This window comes from Penicillium lagena, assembly GCF_028827675.1.
Source record: "Penicillium lagena strain IBT 129212 chromosome Unknown utg000007l_segment0_segment0, whole genome shotgun sequence".
Taxonomy (NCBI): Eukaryota; Fungi; Ascomycota; class Eurotiomycetes; order Eurotiales; family Aspergillaceae; genus Penicillium; species Penicillium lagena.
Genome location: NW_026623228.1, coordinates 1,557,108 through 1,573,165, shown reverse-complemented (window position 1 = coordinate 1,573,165; position 16,058 = coordinate 1,557,108). Strand labels below are relative to the sequence as shown.

Here is a 16,058-nt window from a genome sequence, read left to right as displayed (position 1 = left end):
TTGACCTATATGAAGGGATCCAGCTATTTATAGTTGCAGTACGCGCTCTATGGAACACCATGACTTCCGCTGTGCTAACAATTAAAAATCAAAGACCTCAGTGACACTATCCTGAAATGCACATGTACAGTTTCTCAGCAACTCCGCTCCCAAATATTCAACGACTGGCGTCTTATGAAACGGATGAAACATGCTTGTCGATGGGAATTGAATATTGCCAATACCCTCCCATTGCTCACCTTCGAGCGCCTGGAAAGTAATTGGGACAAATTGGCGGACGTTTGGCTTGGCTCCAGGGATGATATTGGGAATAAGTCTCAAATTGAGGCCCACGTTTTCTGGTGGCGGGATAGGACCAGATCCAACATAATTGGAAGGCTTGAACAGGATTCTAACGATTGGGTTACTAATCGGCCGTGAGACTGTCGCAGTGACGAACGCCGTTACGTCAGCTTCTTTCTTCAAGTCGAAATCGATATCGCCTAGCACCTTGGGGTAGCCATATGCCTCCCGTCCTCCATACACTGCGTCTTCATTGTTCAGAACCAGAAGAATGGAGTAGTCGTATTTTGTTTCTTGATACATGACTTCGACTTGATGGATTAACTCTTTGTGGGGTCCAATATTGCTGAATCCGTAGTCGAGCACCCACGTTGTAATAGTAGGGTGTTCTTCCAGGGAAAGCTGCTCTGGGATCAATTCTCGGGCGGATACACCGTTGGTGCGATATTTTATTTTGACGATGTCGACACCAGTGAACCTAGGAGCTGTGTCTCCTCGGCCATAAGGGGGTGCGTGAACGGGAATTGAATGTAGTTTTGTGATTGGAATAGCGCCTTGAATGGATGTCATAATGAATATCGTCGCTTTTCTTTTGGTGGTGGAAATGTCTGATTGATTCATCTAGAGGTATCAGGAGCTCGCTTTTATAGAAGGGAAGTATGTAGCCAAAGAGGGCATCCGCAACTACCGAGTACTGATATTGGTCCGTATCAGTGTCATATGACGTCATAGATCCGTATCAGTATCACTATAAGATCATAGCCCCCCAGCTTGAAGTTCCGAGGACCCTGTGAGTAAAACGGTGGATCTGAAGTTCTCGGATACACCGTTAAGCTAATATCAACATTATTAAGGGGATTTGCTAGGGACACAACCACTTATGTAATATGAGTAATTACATAAGTAGAAAATGTCATGTGATTGTATTTGAATTTCATTCTCTCCATTATTTACATCATCTTCGTGTATGCCCGACTTCACCACATGTAGAGCACTTTGGGGCCGCCTTCTTCTTGCTACAATGACGGAAAGCAACATTCAATGAGGTTTCCGAAGTGATGGGCTTTTTCTATTTGACCCTAAGAGTGTGATTTCTTCACTAGATCGTAAGCTCAAGACGCCAACACCTACAAATTCCCGCTCTCTGAAACCGTCGAACCTTAGGTTTCTCCATACCGAAGCCACCTCGCAGTCTACTTTCAAGAATCGCATTGCCTATCATAATAATAACTCCAAACCTTAATTCACGAAGCTGTCAGCCAGTTTGCGAAAGGGACGTCGAAGATTATGCACAAGTTGGCGTTATTGCAGTTGGAGGTTCATATCCTCCGACAAGCAAATTAAGAGCTTAGCAAACGCCGGCGGCGAAAGTTCACTCGCAATTCGATACAGAGGGCGTTTACGCTAACCCAAAAGCGCTCAAAGCTCAGCCTTATACAAAAGGTGTAGAAGAAATAACTCTCGGATTCCTAGATTTAGTAGGTCGGATCATTGCCGAAGAGCAAGGTTGCTGGACATGGTAGATTGGCAATTTGTGTTGAACAAGGGGCTTTTTGATTCTAGTAACCAAGGGGCAGTGGCGTAAACAAGATATGGTTGTCATAAAAAACGACCTGTCTAAAAGTTCCTTATCTAAAACTTAATAGCAAGTGCATCTAGTACACAAAAATTTTAATTTATGGCAGTAAACAACCGATTATTAAACACAGACTTCTTTCTAGCTACTCAAAATTCAATCCCACTGCTTTAGGAACAGGATTTTTATCGGCATGCCTGACAAAGATATCTGAAGCCCAAAATTGTCAAAGTTCTAGTTCTACAATCTACCAAGTTTTGACTTCTTGGGAAGACACATCAAAGCCGCAGCACGAAGTCATTTTTAGACTTTCTTTCATAATTGACATAATTGTACTTCGAAGCATCATACTATTGTGTTGGGATTCCTGATAGTTGCTGAGGCATATAAAACTTGTCGAAAATTGCAAATTTGCTACATGAAATCCCGACAAAGTCTAGCAATGAGATTAAGGCAGGAACTCTTTTTCATGCTAATAGGTTCTAGTAGTTTCTTTCCTCACGGTTTTATCAACGATACCTGGCTATCCAGGAAATCTGCAATTTGCTTGTAACCGCCGGTAGCATTATAGTGTAGGTTGAGACCATGACCTGTGTTGGGCTGAATAACGGCAGAAAACGACTTCGCGGATGGGAAAGCCACATTTGCAGCGGCGGGAATAGAGTCCAACCTGCTACCTGTAGCAAGACAATCACCCCCACAGAACGGTAGATCGTTCGAGCCACAAACAATCAGCACCGATCCAGTGAAGCTGCTCATCTTGGGTAGACTACCGAGAGTCAAGAGCTCACCTACGGTCACAGGTTGTTTGATCATCTCCCCGAAAACAAGAATCTCTGGATCGAAGTAGGGGGGAGAGAAGAATATATACTCGTTGTTGCCCTTGTCCGCAATCGTCAAATAGCCAGGGCTGTACTGTCGACCTGTTTTGGACAAAACATCCGGCGAGAGGTTCAAACGTGCCTGCTGAAAGTTCGCTCCTGCGATGAAATATGGCAAGAAGGTAGCATTCATGGAGAATCCGGTCAAAACAATGCCGTCAGACAAGTTGGGATACTTGGCTGACAAGGCGTATGTCAGTCCGGAGCCAAAGGAGTGGCCCACGTGAGCAATTTTGCCGGGTATCTCACGGATACCAGGGACTGAGCCATTGCGCAGTAGGCGTGTCATCTCAGCAAGGGCCTCGATCTCCAAGAATGCTTGAATTTCGTTTTTGGGGTCGCCATGGGACGAATTGCCGATTCCAAGACGGTCGTATGCGAAGGTGTGGAACCCACGAGAGAGAGCGTAGTCGACGTATGAGTAATTGTAATTGTTGTAAGGAAGGTCCCAGTAACTGAAATTCTACAATTAGTCGATTGCCAGTTTAAGTGCAGAATCTTCGTACGTTTTATCAAAACCGACGCCGTGGGTCAGGACCTGGAGGGTAGGCGCGTTGATCTCAGCGCTGTTCGGCATGCAGTACTGCGCTGAGATGTGATAGTGACCAGAGACAGAACTGTAGCCAGTTAAGACTTTCTCAGTGCCGTTGCTTCCCTGTCGGGTTGCAGCTAGTGCGAACATGGTGGCGTCGAGGTTTGTCTCAGGCGTGGAAAGGCTGCTAAAATTCCCATTTCTGGCGGTAACATGGATTGGTAGGGTCAAGTTGTAGCACTTCTTCGAATAAACGACCCCAGCCATCAAAGCTAAGAGTCCCAGTGGCTGAACGAGCATTTTGCTGGAGATAATGGAAGCAGAAAAGAGCGTAAGATGCACACTTCACGAACTCAGGAGTTCTTTTAAATGGCAACCTACAGGCATGCCTAGCTCCGGCGCTGTCAACAACTTGTTCTAAGGATAGTTAACTATTGAAAAAGGAAATTTGATGATATAATCAAGGGGACATTATTGACCCGATGTGGAAATGATTGACTGCGGAATCACAAGAAGGATCCAATGTTGACATATCCCATTATGGAATGATAATAACCGGACCCACTAGCATTTTCTGGGGACGGTACTAAAGAGACAGGTACTCCAACAGCAAACAAGCTAAACTGAAATAGGCAAATTCCTAATGTAGTTTATTTTAATGCCTTGGTCATATTTGCGGTGGGTCCGCCAAGACCAGGCTTGTGATTGATTGAGGGATATGCTAGAAAGAACTTTTGATAAAGGCGTAACATGTGACCGAATCTTTTCAGCAGCCCTCTTACCCTAGTAGCTAAAAGAACTCGGCCCCTGTGCATTTCTCTGCATCCTGATTCGTCCGTCCTGCGTGTACCCGTCGCCTGTCGTGCGTGTCTATGAGCCGCGGAATAAGGGTACATAGGCCGCTGCGATTGGTTGAGAATGCACGGACGATTTGCGCGTAAAGGCGGAACAGGTTCCTGTCGTCTACTGGACACTTTTACTGTGAACACAAGACAAACAATGTGAGACTAATACAGCATTGAGCTTATGCTTAAGACAAGGCCCAATGTGATCGAGCTCTGACGGGTTGATTGTTTGTCGCCAAGTCATACAGTAATTCATTTTCTGACTATGCAAAGCCTCGCCTGATCTGTTTGAGAACAGTGTGGTCTCTTGCTAACTATTCACCGAAAGTCATACTTGGAATGATGCCTCCACGAAAGTGGATTCGAGCGCGTTGGCCAAATTCGCAGAATGCCCAGACGGAGCCCGTTACACTACCCTATTGAACTATATTCAAGACAACTTCCGGTGCGCCAATGAGCGCGTTTAGCACGAAGCTAAGAGTGACGATATGTGCCAACATGCATGTTAAGTCCTTATTTGGTCATCTGTCACCGTAAAGTCACAAAGCAGGAGTAATCGTCGCTATCTCTCAGCGAGAAAGAACGGACTTCTTGACAATTTTCCACGACACAAAATCCGAATGAGTCTCCAACGAAGGATTTCTTGATGAGAAACCGCGACGACTATTCGCTTGGCCCACACGTTCATCGTTCGTATGCAACAATTTGCCATTCCTAAACGAAACTTCCAATCTCAGAAACAAAGGACGTGCGCTTTCCCAGACCCACTTGGCCAGTCCCAAGTCCGACCCTCAGGGTTCTTTCTGTCGATGTCTACCTTTTCAGCTAAAGATTTCACTGGTGCCTCATGACTACTCTAACAATCATAAAACGGCCAGCCTTCGATTCCAGCCATTGACCAGGGAATACTCATCCATGTCTTCGTCGGCGGGTATTGCTAGGCCACGGAACGTCCATCAAATTTATGTCATCTGGATGCACCTCGAAATCCGCAAGCGAGACACAGTGATCATTTGTACTTCTTAGGCTCTCGCCGGAGTAGCTGAGCACGCTCTGCGTGGCATTCTCTTGGTTTAGCCGAATGTCGCCGCTGTTGGCAGACCAATTGTCCGGTGATAGCTCGTACATAGCTCCTATTGTAACAGGGAGGCCGAGTGTTTCCCCCCGATCTCTCCGATAGATAAGTCAAGTTCATAACGTGGGACCAAGTTTGCTTTTATATACTTCCGCCTTTTTGTTGGAATTTCTAAGATATAGCATCGTGGCCTGGTCATAATTACACGTACTGGCCTAGTAAGAAGCCGACATATTGCAGGCAGCTAGAGGTTCTGCACAAACTCGGCAACCTTTGATGCGACGCCCCAAGCGCTCTCCTCAAACCCCATCAGTTGGCCAATCAAATACGTATCGTGGACCGCGTCTTCTTCATTATGTAGTTCCACTACGTTGCCCTCAATTCCGCGCATCTCCACCGCCCACCGTGTTATGCGCTCTAAGAATAGCTCCGAGGTCCCCACATTCACGAACAGGGGAACAGGCGTCGGGAACGGATGGCCTAGCTGCGTGATGTAAGGATTGGCCCAAGGCTCGGAACAGCTGCCCGCATAGGAGTAGGCTCCCCAGGCTGTGTAGGCATATTAGCTGTGTTTTACGGAGGCGATAGTTTAGGGAGATCGCTCTGCTTACCACCATACGTGCCTGGGACGAAGTCGGTGTTGCGCTGCGGGTTACCTGTTGGATTCAAATAGAACGGGTCGACCCACGGCGAAAGCAACACGGCGCATTTGGGTGTCGGTGTCTTGATGGTAGATCCAAACTCATAGAGATAGCGCAGCAGGGCCGCCGCGAGGTTGGCGCCGGCGCTGTCGCCGGCGAAAACGATCTGGTGAGGCGGAATGTTAAGTTGCTGTAGGAGAAACAGGTAGCTGGACAGCGCGTCTTGCAGTGCGGCTGGAAACGGATTCATGCCCCCGTGGCCTGAAAGGCGGTATTGCAAGCAGAAGACGGCATCGGCGGTCCCTTTGTCGAGAAAGTACTTGGCGATGGGTCCACATTGCTCCGTCCGCCCATCGCCTTGGACGAAGGCTCCTCCGTGGAAATAAAGCACGATAGTCTTTGAAGTCACCTGCGCTCCAGGAGCATCCGGATACCAGGTTCCTCCAATCTTAGCGGGCTTGACAGTCTTAGATGCCAGTGGCCCTTTGTAAACATCCGAAGTGGACACTGGAACCATTTGGAACCTCTTACCCTCCTTTCCTAGGTCCAAAGTGAGCGTCTCTGTGATTCCTACTCGAGACACAGCATCCAGCAACGGATAAGTGATGCGGGTCATGAAGGTCTGCTTCGCGGTCCATTTTCTGTTTGCTCTAAGAAACGGGATCAAAGATATAGTGGCATAGTATGGGAGGCGCAAGATGACCACGACGATGTATGACAGCTGGAAAAGGAGCCTTAGCGGTTGGTAGGATACCAGGGGATGTCCATTTCGGGCTGTCATCCTAACGATACTGCAGAGAGATTTTACTGCAGAATGGAGATAATCAGTTTGGGGTTTCCAAAAAATATGAAAGTGATGAATATAAAAAATATAAAAATGTTGACTATGACGAGAAGGTGAGGGCGTAGAATAGCTTTTTGTTCTACATACTATAATCTGTGTCTTAACGCTTCTCACGTCTTCTCTCGAGGCTATCGAATGCTCCTCAACGAAAAGTGATGGTCGGTCGCAATTGACACGCTTGTTGGGTTTGTCTGGGTTGGCTCCCGGCAATGATGTGGAAGTAATAGAGCGGAAGGGGAGTAAGCGTTCCCTGGGACGCCTGGAATGTAGAGATTTTCCGCTTCTCTGCCCCTATTGATACAGACATGACAGATGGCCTGTGCGTAAGGCGCCCCAAGTAATCTTGCATATCGCTGCCAATGTAAGCCGCCCGTCAGACAAATACTTAAGCCACGAAATATCTCGTATACTCTTTAGGAATGGATCTGATTAGGCCAGTTGTTTCTCAGTTCTGACTCCGGTCTCGCCACCGGACCATATGAACAGGATCTTCCCCGCTAGCATAAGCTGCCTGAGTCGGACCTAGAAAACCATTCTCCCTACTCTACCCAGAATTGATAGCATTATATCTCAAGTTCAAGCTTTGGCTGAGAATTCCAATGAAGCAACTAGGCGGGATATCCTAGATGATCTTCGTAATCTTGCTTCAGTGGGTGTCATCCGAGAGACCGAAAAAGACGCAACTTGCATATTCTGAGACGCATCTTGAACCATTTCTAGACCGTTTTGAGCGTTATTCAGAGCATGGTCCAGAGCGATTGTAGTGGCAGTATCGACGCTACCCCGCACATTGGAACTCAGAGTGTCTTAGGAATGAATGCCTGATTCAGCGGTAGTCCAACCCGGTTCAGTATAAATGTTACCCTGATGCATTATCTCCCCCAACTACAATCGAAATGAAGGATAAATATATATTCTAGGCCTTATATTACAATGATAGGATATCTCCCCATATGGCATCGAGAATAAATAGCAAGGTCTTAATGGAGACTAGGAAATTGCAATTGCGCTTTGTGAATAACAAAGATTTGAGTTCCGTAAAAAAGCATTCAGCCAGCTGCCTCGTACGAACTTTTTACTACACAATACATATATAATTTGGCCTAGCACAGGAACACTTAAATTAAATACCGCAGTATAATTCAGAGCAACATATAGAGTGTCTTTATAAGAATTGAGAACGTTGGGATCTGGATAAAATTAGACTTAACTAAGTTGTTCTTCCATTCGCCATTCGCCACCCTAATGGCCGTTTCAATCTAGGATGACTACGTTATTTTCTCTGTCAGACAGTTTGTCGAGAAATGACTGAATAACCATGTGAGAGTTTGATCAGCCTCCAAATCGGCTTTTATAGAAAAAGCCAAAAATGAAAAAAAAAAATCATTATCGCCGGAATATTACCACTATATCTAAGAAGACAATATAAAAAAGAAACAGATGCAGGACTTTTGATACAAACAGACTGGTCCAGAGCATATCACAAGGCATCATCTGTCCTCAAAATTGACCCCACTCTTAGAAAGAAAGTCGGGGCTGAATGGACAGTCTACGTACCCCGCGCTCAGCTTCGGGGTGTAGAAGGTCGGCCGGTCGTATTTGTTCAGCTCAATTCCGCGCTGGATCCGAAATGGGAGATCCGGGTTCGCCAAAAAATGCCGCCCGAAAACAACAGCAACATCGTGATTCGAGTACTCCAGATCTACCGCCTTCCTCGCCGACATGGGGAAAACCCACCAGCCACAAGAACTGGCGACGTTCGACCCCAAATGTCTAGGGCAAACTCGATCCCCTCTGTCTTCTCAATATCAACGTTGTTGTTAACGCGCGACTCGACAATGTGAAGATACCCGATCTTCAAAGCCCGCAGCTTCTCTAGCAGGTATGCAAATTGTGGAATTGGATTGGCCATTCGCATACCCTGGAAGGTACTCCACGGACTCACGCGGTACCCGATCTTGTTGGCACCGACGGCCTTGGCGACTGCGGTCGCGACCTTAATGGCAAAGCGAGCACGATTCTCCACACTTCCGCCCCACTTATCCGACCGACGGTTGCATGTGTCTTGCAAGAATTCATCCAAGAGATAGCCATTCGCGCCGTGAAGTTCCACACCGTCGAAGCCCGCCCGCATAGCGTTTCGCGCTGCCTTAGCGAAGTCTTCTATGGCCGACTCAATCTGACTTTCAGACATGGCTGTGGGGACGGACGAGGCATCCGTCAGCGGGACCGCGCTTGATGACAATACACCGTGCCCGGCCTCTTTGAGCAGCGAGGCCTCGTCCGCCGCACGGCCGGGTGCAATCAGCTGGGCGAAGATGTACGAGCCACGCACGTGCACAGCGTCGACCACCCGCTTCCAACCTTCAACCTGTGCATCGTTCCATAGCCCAGGCGCGTGGGGGAACCCGCTGTGGTCGGGCGATATCAATGTAGCCTCCGAGATGAGGAGAGTACCGGGGACAGTGGCTCTTTGCGCGTAATACTGAACGGCCATTGAAGACTGAATATGACCATCGTCGGTGCGGAAGCGAGTCATAGGAGCCATAACCACACGGTGCGCGAGCGTGACGTCGGCTATCTGGAGGGGCGTGAACAACTTTGACATGGCTGTTGGTGAAGGACACTTTGGCATAAGCGGCGCCGAGGTCAATTTTTGCAACGGGTAATGACCTAGTCACAAGTATTCTGAAACGGTGAATTAGACCATTTTGGAATACATTGTATGTGATTTATATGTTTGAGAGGTATGGTACTACGCTTACTAGAGCACATCGTCGCCACATCAGTTGGGGTAGTTGGCTGACATTTCTCGCGACTTCGGGGCAAGGTTTATTCCGGGGATTCTAAGGATTTGAAGGTAGAAAGCTTGGTAATTGAAGTCATCAGCGTCTGCCACTGACGCCGCAGCTCTTCTATCTGGCTTGGAGAGAACAGGTCTTAGTAATGCTGGATTGGAGTTAGGAAATGCGTAGAAGAAGGCGTCGTCTATTGTAGCACGTATTACCAATGTAAGTAGCAAAGGACAAGAGTTGGAGTAACGCAAAGCGAGTTGGGGTAGGGTCTGTCCTTGCTGGGGAGAGGCGCGCCGTTTAGACCGAGAAGCGGGCGTATTATTAATATTGGAGTTGGGGTATTCTTAGTCACCCACCTGGTCATGGGAAAGAGCCACCTGAGAAGACCAGGAGGGCCAACATATTTTGGTGCTTATAGAAGGAAGAACTTTACGAAAATGTCTGACTTATGTTGCGCAAGAGCGACGAGAAAAACTTGATCGCGATACTAGTTCACATGGTCGCCTAGCAATCGCCAGGTCAGAGCACCTATTCCTGCCTTCGCAGAATCACACAAGTTTTTCCTACATTCATCACCTGCTGTGCCCTGACGCATTCTTCCCGTCGCGTACGTCGATAGTTTCCCTCGAGTAATTGCATAACAAGAAGCCACAGAACAAAGGTCGATCGCATTGTTGTCGCCTCGCGTCTTGTTCTCTTATTTCTGTCTGATTCGGCGCACTTTGCAAACACCCATAAAAACCCTAAAACCGTAAGTGATATCAACTGACTGCAATACCTCTGTTGTTGTAAGCTTCATCGATGGACAAGAGTCGGCCGATAAATCTACGAATGACAGTCTATGTCAACGGGAGGCCATGCTCAAATGCAATACTCCGTTCAAAGCTTTTCAACTTTCATAATATAGAGGTATAATATCAATTTTCTAAATAAAACAGCAAAGATTATAATGATCGAGTAAATATATGAAATAATTTAAGTTCAAAGAAATCCAACTACAGCATCCCTTGATCTCTTTCTGCACAAGGTAATTCGAGTAGAATAGTGAGTCAAGAAGCTAAACCTGAAGGTCTATTAAGAACATACCACTCCGAAGAATCATCTTTGAGATAGAAGGGTGATAGAATGACATGCCTCAGATTGAGATATGACTAGAGAGATGGAAGACATACAACCATAACACCAATAATTGATGTTAACGAGAATCTAGCTCTAGGCTACAAACTCAGCCGTTACACTAGCATAGAAATAGAAGTAGTGCCCACCATTCTATTAAAATATAGTAGAATTAACTCATAAATCACTACTAACCCTCTTAGAGAATTCATCGTAATTTAAGCACAACTCGTCCTTGCGATTTTCCCTTATCTATCTCTTAGAAAACTCTTGTTAGCGATTCTGTTTTTTTAATGCGTACGTGAGCCTTAATAATCCCGCGAGCTACGAACTTAAGGACCTTAAGAGCGTCTTAGCGACTACCTATAGCTAAACTAGTAATATGATAGTGGTTAGCGATTATAGCGCTAGGGTTAGCTAAGGCAATAGACTTTGATCTATGCTCTAGCAACCCTACGCATACTAAGGTACTATTAAAACGTGTAGAGCTTATGTATACACCTCCATAATATTACAGTACAAGTTTCGCGGAATAGTTCTTAAAACCGCGATACTGTAATAGGAAGTTTTTGCTGCTATCATATTTGGTGCTGAAAATGTTATTCCTCCACGCTTCTCCATAGAAAAATAACTAACCAGATTCAAATGTGCATAAAAAACATGCCACTCTTCTCATCTAAATTCTCAGCTAGATACATACTTTTTGATCCTGTTTTAATCAATAACATCTAAACACGTTCCACAGCCGCAGTTGCTCGTAGCCGTTGGGTTATCCACAATCTTAAACTGACTTCAAATCAACTCAGTCGTATAGTCTACAGTACTACCGTGCAAAAGCTCTAGCAAAGGCTCGTCTATAACGACCTTGCCTTCGCCAGCTACCGTCGAGACGTCTTCTTCGCCCCCGAAGACCGTGTCTTCCACGTCGATCTTGGATGCGGGCCCCAGGGACATCAGGTACTTGAAGCTATGGCAGCCACTGCAAGTGACCGTGATGCGGAGGTGATAGTACGGGTTCTCCACTCCTGTAGAGGGGTGGGGAGAAGTGCCGTCTGTTAGTTTGACCTGATGAGGGAGGGCCGTAGACGGTGATGACATATGAACAGGTGACAACGAGACAGAGGCAAGGAACAGAAGACAGCAAAGAGGCAATGGACAGCGGGCAAGGAACGTGGCAAGTTTAGCCGAGTAGCCATGTCGGCAGTGCAGGGGTCGTTCAAGGAGTTTAGGTGTGATTTGGAGGGCTCCAGGCGGTTTAGGTGAAGGGCGCTAAACCCAAGGGGGGCGCAAAAAAAAAAAAAAAAAAAAAAATAGAAAAACATACAACAGCCAGGATTCGCTGGTGGTCACCCACCCAACTACTAACTGGCCGGCGTGTGGCTTAAGTACGGCTGAGCGGACGGGAAGCCCTGTTCTCCACACCCTGTGGTCGTATGTACTTATTGATTCTCTTTTAAGGAGCATAGCTTATCTAGTATTAGTCAGTCTGGACTATAGTTAACCTAGTTAACATGATTAGCTACAGTAAACGAATCTTGGTGAGAATCACCCTACTCGCGCGATCGTCGTACTAACCCTCTCAGCTGAACTACAGTGTAAAATTATTCGGTCATACTGCTTGACCGCAAACACCCCGTAGAGATATATATTTTAAGATGGTAGGTAGGACGTGGTCAAATTAGCCAATCGTGGAGGCATACCTATACTACTTTGATCATAATCGGAGTAGGGCTTGGAATGTTAGTCGTGTGAGGGTGAATGTAGAGAAATCCGAATAAGGCAGGCTAAGGGTCAAGTAAGATCCGTTATCACCAATAATATTAAACTAACCGCTCGCCACCGACGCATTTCTAACCAATACCTATAAAAGATTCAAGTCATCTCTCTTTGATATTCTCCATTCTTTTCTGGTTTGAACTACCTGTATAGGTATATGCATACTGATTTAGATTAAGTTCCTGACAAGGTGTGCAACTAACTAACTTGGGAATTGTGGGCGGACGCTGAACAATCCTGTCATAGAAGGGAATGATGGTAAAATCACCACTCTCAATCTAGACAGAAGTCATTATAAGGGTCAAAGCCCGCTGTATTCCATAGAATGCCTGGCTTCAGAAAAGACTCGAGACAGAAGTAATAGAGAAAACAAAGAACAGAAATGAAACAAGAGATACACGAGTATTGATCATATGATCAGCACACGACAACCAAGGCCTCTATAGCCGAGAACAACAACAATCAGGTCTAAGCCTGCATCAATACAGGTTGCGGTCAACCGTAATATATCCAATCGCAAGAGCAACAGAGTAACCTTGATTGAATCCGGAAGCTGTAACAATATAATCCGCGGTGCTCGTCGTCTTAACCTGATTTGAACCAGATTCCCACGGACAGTCAAAATAGATTTCAGCAACCTTTACACTGCCTGCACCAATCACCAAGTCAAAAGTGCCCTCTGTTCCAGAAGTACTATTTTTCAGTCCGCTAGTGCCGAATGTGTACTCCTGCCCAGCTTCTATTACGACTCCACTAGGACAAGGGACCTCCAAGTAACGGTCAAGAATGTCGTAACATTTGCCCCTAAACAAGTTAGGGATTTTTTCTCAATAGCATAAAGTAGGATAACCTGAAGCTGGGATATTAATACCATGATAAATTAAAATCGCCAATAGAAATTGGAACATCTAGGTGATTTCGAATTGTGGGCTGCCACCATAAAGCCTCGGTCGCAATAACAGACTCTATCATACAGAGTACTGTAATGACCGGATAAATGATTGTAGAACGCATTGTATCTGTGTAATGATATAAGATAAGTTGGCAAGACCTGCCAAGGATGAAAGTAATTAATAGATCCTGACCTGCCGAAGGATGCAAGACGGTATTAATACTTTCCCACCTCTCCATGCATCTTAGGTATCAGCCACTCGAGGAAAGGGGGGGGAATGGCATAATTGCTAGACTAGGTTGAGAGTATATTTCTAGTTAAAGGTTAGGATCTTCATTCACGAATTCCCATGTACCCCTAGGTCGTCTCTAATCATCCCATATGCTGGATTTACCAATCATGTCTTCTCCACATCTCGATCTCCTATACTGAACCCGTCGACCTCTACCTTCATCTTGTTAACCAAATCTGTTCGTATGAAGCGCGGTATACTTTCCACTAATCAGAGAGCCTCTGCTGAGTACGTACACGCCAGTATTACGTAAGGACGGTCTCACGGGCAGTGAAGGTTAAAATTCCAATACGGAGTACTCGCCTGGCCTGTAGCCTTGCATTCCTGGACCTCCACTTCCATTACTACATCTGGCATAGTCGCATTTGTTATTATAATTGTTATTATTTGTTCCTCAGGCCTCTAGGGTGACATCTGGGTCCGACAGAGCAGCATTCCGAATGTTTCAGCACTCTGCATTAAAGCTCTGTACGGTACTTGTTCCACAGCTATATAGTACTCATTACATATGCGGGCTTTTCCTCCCTCGGCTTCATAATTTGATTACCAACCTTTTACTATTAAATGGCAGTTGAGTGACTACTTTCGACCCATCCGGTCTAATCTTAAGACAATTTAATCCTCTTTCTCGCTCCGAACCGTCTATCTAAGTAGGACTTTGGATCTCTCCTCGGTTTCTCTAGTAGAGTTGGTGTGCCCTGGGCTGTAAGTTCAGGTAGCTCCTCGTATTTCCTCACCACAGTATTCAGCCTTGCATGCCTCACAATTGTTCACCTAGTGCCTTTCTCGTCTTACACGGTGTGATTGTGGATTTTCAATCAATTGTTATCGTAGAATTGGCAGTGAAGATGATAAATGTCTACATAACTCCTGCCCTTGCAGCAAAGGCCCCCAACATAAACATCAGTGGAGGATCGTAGTGAGTTCAGATGCCCGTAAATGTGATTAAGAAGGGTTGCCTTAAGAGTTTATCCAGGGGTCAGTTTTTGGATTATGCCTCTTGAAATACCGATCAGCCAAAACCTTAAGGAGTATCGGAGTGGGAAGTTTTCAGAGATGGTTTTCATGTCGTGAAGGCTTCCAGTTCGTGAGGTTATAGTGAATAGTTCCACAAACAGCTTATCGCGGGAACGAATATCAAATATTCGAGAAGTAGAACACCCAAACTCTTCCAGTATATCGGATCCTGTTTTGCCGAAAGCGCAGGTTCCCGTGTACACAACAGCCTCTTGGTTGAGCAAATGACATTGGGAATTTCGCCCCCTGTCTTACTCAGCTGAGGTAGTGTCGGAACCAATGTGTTGTAGGTGAGCGTGGTTCGAAACAATCCTACATATACCATAAATTTTTATAGCGGTAGTGACTGAGCATGGTTCGAAAAAGGGTGAGCGTGGCTCGAAAATTCATCACGTGATTTCAACCCACTGTGGGGCTTTTGTTTCGAACCACGCTCAACGGGAACCCATTTCGACAGTCCGATCGCGAATGAGCAAGGACAAAATAGTCTGTGTTGAAAATGTCCTTACTACAGTAGTAATTTATATGGTGGTGCGGACTAGCGAGAATTATGCTAACAATCTTGAACGATACCAGTGTCACACATTCCAACAAACGCATTAAAAAACTACCCTGCTGGTAGGCAAAAAAAGATGATAGCGGTGGGATTCGAACCCACGCGGCTTGCGCCATACGAAGACACCTTCCTGTGGAAGGTAAGGAATCCCTTGAGTCGTACGCCTTAGACCACTCGGCCACACTACCCAATATTACAAATTGCAAGATTTACTCTCCTTACATCAATGGTACTTCTATGCTCGGAATGAGTCATGAAGTTTACGACCATCAAGGTATACAGCGTCATACAACCCCAGCGTCATATATTAGAGGTCTTATACACATTTGTCATATGTTGGTGTCAAGGTAAAAGAAGACTAAAAAATAACGTATTCGATAAGCGAGTGAGTGAACCCAAAACACCATAGTAAACGCGATATTTTACAACTTAATATCTTAACCACAATAGCTTAATTTGAAAAGTTTTGAGATCTAATGGTTGAGATATATATTTAACACGCGGTCGCAGTGTATTTTTGAGTAACTTAGCTAAATAGCTATTTAATACCAACCTAATGTAGTCTATACTATATTAGTTATACATATAAATAAAATTATACCAGTAATCAAATAAAATTAATTCGTCGTCGTTGAATGATCAGGTTGTAAAAATAGCACATTTACTATGGTGTTTTTAATCGACTCACTCGCCTACATGGCTCACTCGCTTACCGATCACGTTACTTCTAGCCAAGATTAGTAAAGGCAGTTGAAGTCGCTTCGGTCATGAGAAAATTGAATAGCCAGGAAGTAGCGGTTCATAATCCACACACAGACGCTCGCAGGCGAGTAAGTGTCACTTCGAAGGGCCAGTAAAGCAGTATGAATATTGAACCAGAAGCAAATTGATTGTTAATCTATGAGATGTATGCAATGGTCTAATTGTCCACAAACGCG

The 16,058-nt window shown here is 45.6% G+C and overlaps 5 protein-coding genes across 5 annotated transcripts; all 5 read right to left on the bottom strand.

The window, feature by feature from the left end:
- Positions 1 to 81: 81 nt before the first annotated feature.
- On the bottom strand, positions 82 to 852 carry N7510_010153 (acetoacetate decarboxylase family protein; the record flags this gene model as incomplete). The annotated part of the gene is made up of 1 exon (XM_056982078.1): positions 82 to 852. One exon carries the CDS (start codon positions 850 to 852, stop codon positions 82 to 84), a length of 771 nt encoding a protein of 256 aa, XP_056829914.1.
- Positions 853 to 2,356: 1,504 nt separating this feature from the next.
- Positions 2,357 to 3,571, bottom strand: N7510_010152 (alpha/beta hydrolase; the record flags this gene model as incomplete). The annotated part of the gene is made up of 2 exons (XM_056982077.1): positions 2,357 to 3,194; positions 3,246 to 3,571. 2 exons carry the CDS (start codon positions 3,569 to 3,571, stop codon positions 2,357 to 2,359), a joined length of 1,164 nt encoding a protein of 387 aa, XP_056829913.1.
- Positions 3,572 to 5,435: 1,864 nt separating this feature from the next.
- On the bottom strand, positions 5,436 to 6,613 carry N7510_010151 (uncharacterized protein; the record flags this gene model as incomplete). Its single annotated transcript, XM_056982076.1, has 2 exons — positions 5,436 to 5,740; positions 5,803 to 6,613. 2 exons carry the CDS (start codon positions 6,611 to 6,613, stop codon positions 5,436 to 5,438), a joined length of 1,116 nt encoding a protein of 371 aa, XP_056829912.1.
- A 1,553-nt stretch (positions 6,614 to 8,166) lies between these two features.
- Positions 8,167 to 9,284, bottom strand: N7510_010150 (alkene reductase; the record flags this gene model as incomplete). Its single annotated transcript, XM_056982075.1, has 2 exons — positions 8,167 to 8,378; positions 8,414 to 9,284. The coding sequence occupies 2 exons, from the start codon at positions 9,282 to 9,284 to the stop codon at positions 8,167 to 8,169; spliced, it is 1,083 nt and encodes a 360-aa protein (XP_056829911.1).
- Positions 9,285 to 11,379: 2,095 nt separating this feature from the next.
- Positions 11,380 to 11,685, bottom strand: N7510_010149 (uncharacterized protein; the record flags this gene model as incomplete). Its single annotated transcript, XM_056982074.1, has 1 exon — positions 11,380 to 11,685. One exon carries the CDS (start codon positions 11,683 to 11,685, stop codon positions 11,380 to 11,382), a length of 306 nt encoding a protein of 101 aa, XP_056829910.1.
- Positions 11,686 to 16,058: the final 4,373 nt, after the last annotated feature.